The sequence below is a fragment of the Helobdella robusta genome (assembly GCF_000326865.2).
Source record: "Helobdella robusta unplaced genomic scaffold HELROscaffold_45, whole genome shotgun sequence".
NCBI classification, from domain to species: Eukaryota; Metazoa; Annelida; class Clitellata; order Rhynchobdellida; family Glossiphoniidae; genus Helobdella; species Helobdella robusta.
The window spans coordinates 345339-353802 of NW_008705095.1; the positions used below are offsets into that span (position 1 = coordinate 345339).

Here is an 8464-nt window from a genome sequence, read left to right on the forward strand (position 1 = left end):
TAGTATTACACTCACAAAACCCATCAGACTAACTTACTCATCATCATCAATGTCCTCATCGCCATCTGCATCATCATATCACTCCCGCACAGCCATCCACCACTGCCACCGCCACCACCACCGCCAACATCATCATCATCGTCGTCGTAGGGATCTTCGAAGATGATGAGGTGACCCATGTGGATGGGGAGGTCAACCCCGTACGGGACATCAAGGTCATCCACGAGGAGCTGAGGCTGAAAGATCTGGAGTACATCGACAAGAATGTGGAAAATCTCGAGAGGGTGGTCGTCAGGGGCGGCGATAAGGGAAGGAAGTCGGAGTATGTAAGTCACAGTGTCGGGCGGTTGTCTTCTGTGGTCGGTTGTGGTGTGGTCAGTTGTGGTGTGATCGGTTGTGGTGTGGTCGGTTGTGGTGTATCGGTTGTGGTGAGGTCAGTTGTGGTGTGGTGTTGTCGGTTGTGACTGGTTTTTGATTTTTTTTATTATCATCATTTTATTCTGTTGTCATCACCACCATTGTCATCAGCATCATCTTCGTTACCATAATCATTATGCTTCCTCATCATCGTCTTCCTCATCATCATCATCATCTTCTTCATCATCATCATCATCTTCCTCATCCTCATCATCATCTTCATTACAGGATGTCCTGAAGAAAGTACAACATCTTGTCTGTGAGGAAAAGAGGCCAGTCAGATTTGGCACCTGGGACGCTAAAGAGGTCACATGCAGCTGCTGTAGTTGCTGCAGTTGCTACTGTTGCAGCTGCTGCTGACGATGATGCTGATGATGATGTTGATAATAATGATGATATTTGTTGATGATAATGTCCTCAGTGTGTGTACTGTGTAGTAGCACCTGGATCACTTGAGACCTGCTTGTAAAGTGATACACTATAGATTGGGTGGGTGGATCACCGTGCGTTCGAACGCGGTCGCTGTAACTCAACTCAAGAGGATCCAGGCACTCTGTCCTCCAGCCTTCTATAATCAATGTTGATGTAGCGTAGTTGCGTTTTTATACATTAAATTATCGTCTGTGGTGGTTCTGACACTGCTCTTTTTTTGTCAAAAGATTTAAAACACTAATATTAACGGTTATGGTGATGACGATGATGGTGATAACGATGATGATGGTGATGATAACGATAAGGATGATGGTGATGATGATAATGATGGTGGTGGTAACGGTGATGATGATGATGACAGATTGAAGAGCTGAACAAGCACATGTTTATAACTTCGAAGCCCATGATCTATCTGCTGAACATGTCCGAGAAGGATTACATTAAGAAGAAAAACAAATGGTTGGTACGATGCCACGATGGTGATGTAATTTTAACGATGTGATGACGTAATTATGTCTCATAATTATCATTGTAATAATGACGTCACAATTATGCCACCCTCTGGTGAACTTTGACCCCTCCAGGTTGGTGAAGATAAAACAGTGGGTGGACGCTCACGACCCGGGCAGTGTCATAATACCCTTCAGTGGGGCTCTGGAACTCAAACTGATGGACATGGCCAGTGATGAGGAGAGGCAGGCTTACCTTAAAGAACAGGAAACTACGAGGTGTGTGTCTGTGTGTGTGTGTTTGTCTGTTTGTGTACGTGTGTGTGTGTGTGTGCGTGTCTGTGTACGTGTGTGAGTGTCTGTTTGTGTGTGTGCGTGTCTGTTTGTGTGTGTGCGTGTCTGTGTGTGTGCTTTTGTCTGTTTGTGTGTGTGCGTGTCTGTTTGTGTGTGTGTGTCTGTGTACGTGTGTGTGTGTGTCTGTGTGTGTGAGTGAGAAAGAGAGAGTTGGTGGGTGTATGACTGAGTTTTGTAACAATGAACAATGACATCCTTCAAAGTGACTCTACTGTCACTTTCTTTAAATACAATGAGTACTTGAATACTTTTACTGTAGACTCATTCCTATAAATGTTTCTCCCGGCAACACGGCTCTAGATATTTTTTATGTTTCATGTCGTTTTTGAGGCCACGGTCGAATTTTAAGTCTGTCTTACGTTCAATTCTTGCTGGTCAGTTCTCTAGAGAAAATCATAGTAGCGGGCTACAGGGCTCTCCGTCTAATGTACTTTTTCACGGTGGGGGAAGATGAAGTCAGGGCTTGGACCATCCCTGTACGTTTGTGTGTGCGCGTGTCTGTGTGTGTGCCTGTGTGTGTGTCTGTGTGTGTGTGTTTGCTGTTACTCTTACCTTGGTTCTTGGTTTATGGTTAATTGGTTACTCACCTACATACGCGGTTCTAAATTGTGAATATTTTTTTTTCACGTTATGACTTCCTCCTAACAGGCTTTTGTTGTGTTCTGTAACATCCTTTTTAAATCATGCTGTTCGACCATTCATCACTAACCATTCCATCACGTTTCTAACAATAATTTGAGAGTTCGACTTTTGAATTGAATTAGTTTCATTACAGTTACATCAACAGCGACAACAACAACAACATGTAATAGCAACTACAACAACAACGACAACAACATTAAATACTATAGAAGCAAAACATCAACAACAAACAACTACAATTTATGTACTTATGTAATAACAACAACAACAAAAACAACAACATTAAAACTAGAGAAACAAAACAACAACATACAACAAACAACTTCAACTTATGTGCATATGTAATAGCAGCAACAACAACAACGACAACAACATTAAATACTATAGAAACAAAAAACAACAACAAACAACTACAATTTAACACAGTCTATTTTTAACCATGTGGAAAAACCGTTATTAAAAGACTATTGGTTTATTCCATGTATGTGCTACAAATATCTATGTAACACGCTATTTCTAAAATACCTTTCATATAGATTTGTGTGTGCGTGTGTGTGTGTGGTTTTTATGTGTGTGCGTGTGTGTGTGTGTGTGTGTGTGTGTGTATGGTTTTTATGTGTGTGTGTGTTTGTGTGTGTGGTTTATATATATATATATACATATCTATAATAAATTGTTGTACTAACAACACACACATGCACGCACGCACACACACATACGTAATCAGTTCCTTGGAAAAAATCATCGTAAATGGGTATTCCTCACTTGGTCTTATGTATTTCTTCACAGCTGGCGAAGATGAAGTCAAGGCATGGACTATACAGGTAGTCTGTGTGCGCGTGTGTGTGAGTCTGTGTGTGAGTCAGTGTGTGTGTGTGTGAGTCAGTGTGTGAGTGAGTGTGTGTGTATGTGTGTGTTTGTGTGAGTTTGTATGTGGGTCTGTGTGTGTGTCTGTGTGTGTGTATGTGTGTGTGATGATGAGGACAAAGCCATAGTCAACTGTTACAATAAAATAAGTTGTAAACTGCCATTGGCAATTAAAAATACATTAAAAGTCTTTTGTAGATGTTTGTATAACGGAAATTTGTATACACACTTACACAAAAGGATGCGAAAAACAGACACAAACAAATTTGTATATCCACGTACACTACGCGCACATAAAAAACCTCACAAACAACTCACGCACCTATACACACATACGTTAAAAGTCCCCTCCACATGTGTTGCATAAAGTTTGATTACAAGTTACAACTTTGTTATCAGCTTTACTGAATTCTTCTGGTCGTGTTTTTTTGTTCTGATTTAGATTTAACGGTCTGTGATTTGCTCAAGGTTCTTTATTGTTTCAACCTACTAACAGCTAACTAGATGCGTGTTCCGCCTATTTTAATGTCTTTTATTATTATTATTATTATATTATTATTATTATATTATTATTATTATTAATTATTCCCACATTCGCGGAACACATTCACGTACACACACACGCATTCTATACACACACACATGTACATATAATAACATACACAAATATACATGCGTACACACACACACAAAAATATGCACACACATACACAAAAATATATATATACATACACACAAATACACACACACACAAATACACAAACACGTCAACAGAAACACACGAAAGCCCCGCAAGCAGCTGGGAAGATCCACACAGATTTCGAGAAGGGCTTCATAATGGCAGAGGTCATGAAGTTCGATGACTTCAAGGAAGAGGGCTCGGAAAATGCCGTCAAGGTGGGCCACTTAGGGGCACGACCCTGTGTATTGTATACTTCGTTTTGTTTTGTATCCCTTTCGAGTACAGACTTTGAAAAGAATTTGTATGGACCAGTGTCTGGATCCAAAGGATGCAAGATAAAATCTAAGTAACACTGAGATTTCCATTTCTTCCTTTTGGTCTTTTGCGTACGTTACTCTTTCAAAATTTGATTATGCCGTGGTGACCTTGTTCAAATGCAGACAAATCTTCATCCGAATAATGTGCGCTGAGATTGTTTTTATACAATGGAGTTTCTAAATCTTATACGGATGTAAGAATCGCGTGAGTGAACGTTTGTGTAAAACTTAAAAACACGTCTCAAAATGTTCATCCTACTACCCATCTGAAAGGACAGCAGCACATAGATTAACATAAACATCATCACTCGCTTGTTATCGCCATATCGGTATGGTGGTGTAATGGTTGAGGCGTCTATTAGAATTAACAGGCAGTTGCAGAAACCTGTTTCAAATGCAAGCAGATCCACGCATAACTCACATGCAATGTGTGTCTGCTGTGTGCGCGTGCGTGCGTGTGGATTAACGTGCATTCACATACGCTTTGTGTATGTGTGTGTTTGTGTGTGTGTTATTATTGACTGATGTTTGTGAGAGTTCATCAAAAAAAAAAAATTAATGATAATAGTTATAATAATAATTCCATAGGCTGCCGGCAAATACAAGCAGAAGGGGCGCGATTACATAGTAGAGGATGGCGACATAATTCACTTCAAGTTCAACGCGGGGGCGGGATTGGCGGGCGGGGCCAAGAAGAAATGATTGATTGATTGGCTGACTGATTGATTGGTTAGCTAATTAATTGATTGGTTGGTTGATTGATTGGTTAGCCAATTAATTGATTGGTTGATTGATCGGTTGGCTGAATGATTGATTGGTTAGCTAATTAAATGATTGGTTGATTTATTGGTTCGTTAGTTGGTTGGTCGGTTGTTTGATCTGTCTTTATTCAGTGCCATCAAGGTCAAACGTCAAACATGCAGACATGATATGGGCTGAAGTCAGATTATTATCATTATTATTATCACTATTATCATTATTATTATTATTGATTTAATGATAAATTGATAAACACTGTTATAAGATTATCGTATGATATTTACTGTGACAGGAACAAGCTATGATGCTAATTAAATATATTTCACCGTTCTGCACTTAACTTCACAATGAGCAAAATGGTCTTAATCTTTAATATTATTTTATACAATTTTTACAAATTTTATCCCATCATTATTATTATCATCCTTATTATTATTATTATTATTATTACTTTTTCTTATGTTTACTGTTGCTTCTGCTTTAGGTTTCACATAGCCGTCGTGCCATTCAATGCTTCTCATGTAATTCTCATGCTGCTTGTCTTCATTGGTGCTGGTTGTGAGGGAAGAGAAAATTTTTTGATGACGATGATGATAATGATGATGGGGTAGCTTTGATTGTGATGATAATGATGATGATGGGATAGCTTTGATTGTGATGATGATGGCGGTGACTATGTTCATGATGAAAAATCTGATGGTATTAGTAATGATGATGATGATGATGGGAATGATGATGATGATGATGATGATGGGAATGATGATGATGATGATGATGTGGATGATGATAGTAAACGTTTATTTAATAGTTATAATACTTGTGAATGGAATTTTCACAAAAAATGGAAAATAGCGTTTTTTGGCGACATCTAAACTAAGTTTTTGGTGAAAACTTTATCAGTAAAAAACAAATAATTTTAATAATATTATTATTATTAATACTATTATTTTTATTATAGACACAATTAATTATTTATGAATTATTTTCAAATTTAAATTAATTTCGTGTCTTAAATTACATTTCTTTCTCCCTTCAAATCTGAAATTCACCTCTCTGGAAGCAATTTTGCGAGTGATTTCTTTAATAATAATAAAATAAAAAAATAAAATAATGATGTTGATATTTCGTCGTTGTTTTATCTTATTTTAATTAATTAATTAACCAATTAATTACAAAACAATTGATTAATAATGTTTTTTTTCTCTAAAAAAACCTTTTTTTCATAAGCACTTATAAAAGAAAAAATTCAAAAATAAATTCGGTGAAATAAATTCGGTGAAATAAATTCGGTGATAGTTAAAAAGATCCAATCAATGCATTCTCGTTGGATAATTTCCAAAGTAATTGTAAATACTTAAATAATTAATTATCTAATTATGAAAGTAATTATGAAAATAATTGGAGTAATTGAATCGTAATATAATGTCTGGTGAACTAACTAGCGGTTAAAAGCAAACTTTTTAAGGAATTCGTGAATGAGTTCGGGTTGAATAAAAAGTGCAAACGAGTGAATTGATGAATGAGTGAGTGAGCGAATGAATGAATTGGCAAGGCGAATGAATGGGTGAATTATTGGATAAGGTGAACGCATAGATGAATGAATGAATTAATAAAGTGCTGGTTGGGGTGAATGAATGGATGGATATATGAGTGAATTAATGGTTGAGGCGAATGAATGAATAGATAGGCGAATGAATGAATGAATGAATGAAGAAAAACGTGAAAGAGTGAAAAAACAATCGGAAGATCGTATAAAAGAATAAAACCAATAAACTAGCATCATGTCAAAATAATATAAATAGGAGACAACACTCTCAATCAAACAATCAATTCAATCAATCACTCCAATCCATCCATCAATTCAATCAATCACTCCAATCCATCCATCAATTCAATCAATCACTCCAATCCATCCATCAATTCAATCAATCACTCCAATCTATCAACCAATTCAATCAATCATTCCAATCCATCCATCTATCAGCCAATCAATTCAACCAATTCATTAATCAATACAGCTAGGCGATTTAATTAAAATATGTCACTGCATCAGTTATAAGCTCATAGAGAAGCAAAAACACACGCGCGCGCACACAAACACGAACTCACACAATAAAATGATAAGAATACATCACTCATGACTACAAATTTCAAACTATAGTTAAATTTTTCAAACAAAAACAAACAATGTTTCATTTAAAAACAAACTATGAAGTTATGTCCGAAATGACGTCATCGATGATGCAATTTACGCGTGAAGCCTTATTAAATAGCACACCACCGTTATAAGTGACTTAGAAAATCTAAAAATACGATATCTAAAAATAAAACCTCTAAAAATAAAATATCTAAAGATAGAACACCTAAAAATAGGAACACCTATAAATAGAACACAATGACGCAAACGCCATCCGCGGTCAAAGTTCAAAGGTACTATAGTTCAATTCCTATGCCAGAGCCCCGTGTTGGCCGAATACAAATTATGAATAATAATTATTATTATGAATTATGCTTTTTAATGAAAAAAAAAATAAAAAAAAGCATGGTGGAATGAAAATCAATGCGGAAACAAGACCATTAATTAATAATAATAAATAATAATAATAATTATTATTAATAAATAATAATAATTAATAAATAATAATAATAATAAATAATTTTAGAGAACATTCTAGAGAGATAATTAATATATACAAATTGGTTGTAATACAAATGAAATGATATATAATAATAAAAATATTAATAATAATAACAACAACAATAAGATCAATAATAATATAAATGAAAATAAATCTCGATATATATATATATATATACATATAAATACATATACATATAAATATATATAATTATATATATATATATATATATATATATATATATATATATATATATAGTTAATTAATTAATATAAATAGGTTGAATAATAATTTTAATAGTAATAATTCAAGTATTTTTTAATATGGAAGAAGCACTCGTGTTAGCTAGATGAAGATTCGAAGTGTAAAGAACCAATTTATAACAATTTCAGCATGGGACGCATTGTACAGGCAAGCTTATGAGTGAGTGAGTGAATGAATGAATGAATGAATGAATAAGTGAACTGATAAATGAATAAACAAGTTACTGATTGAATGAAAGAATGAATGAATGAAAGAATAAAATGAATGGATTCAATAATGAATAATGTGCGAACGATACGGCATGTTATTACAGTGTGTAGATGTCAACAGTGTTATTTTTTTCGAAGGCGGGTGACGTTGTGATTGCGTCATACTGTGAGATGTCGCGAAGATCTGACGTTTTGGATGACGTCATCAGGTGATGTGTTGTTGTGATGTGACGTCATTCATTCATTCATTCATTCATTCATTCATTCATTCATTCATTCATTCATTCATTCATTCGTATCATACTGTGATGATGTTGAAGATCTGACGTTACAGATGACGCGCCATACGTTGTTGTGTGACGTCATCATGGCGTGCTATGATGTCATCATGACGTCATGACGTGCTGATCAGAACAGTCCTTTGTCCCTCTGA

General features: G+C 35.5%; 1 protein-coding gene across 1 annotated transcript in view; it reads left to right on the plus strand.

The window, feature by feature from the left end:
• HELRODRAFT_187336 (hypothetical protein) overlaps positions 1-4888 on the plus strand; it is a 6882-nt gene extending 1994 nt beyond the window's left edge. Inside the window, exons 6-12 of the mRNA XM_009026076.1 lie at positions 151-326; positions 646-723; positions 1211-1315; positions 1441-1577; positions 3022-3118; positions 3936-4058; positions 4749-4888. Coding sequence (XP_009024324.1) covers positions 151-326; positions 646-723; positions 1211-1315; positions 1441-1577; positions 3022-3118; positions 3936-4058; positions 4749-4862 — 830 coding nt within the window. The 3' untranslated portion in view covers positions 4863-4888. The remainder of the gene's footprint in view (positions 1-150; positions 327-645; positions 724-1210; positions 1316-1440; positions 1578-3021; positions 3119-3935; positions 4059-4748) is intronic.
• The last annotated feature ends 3576 nt before the right edge of the window (positions 4889-8464 follow it).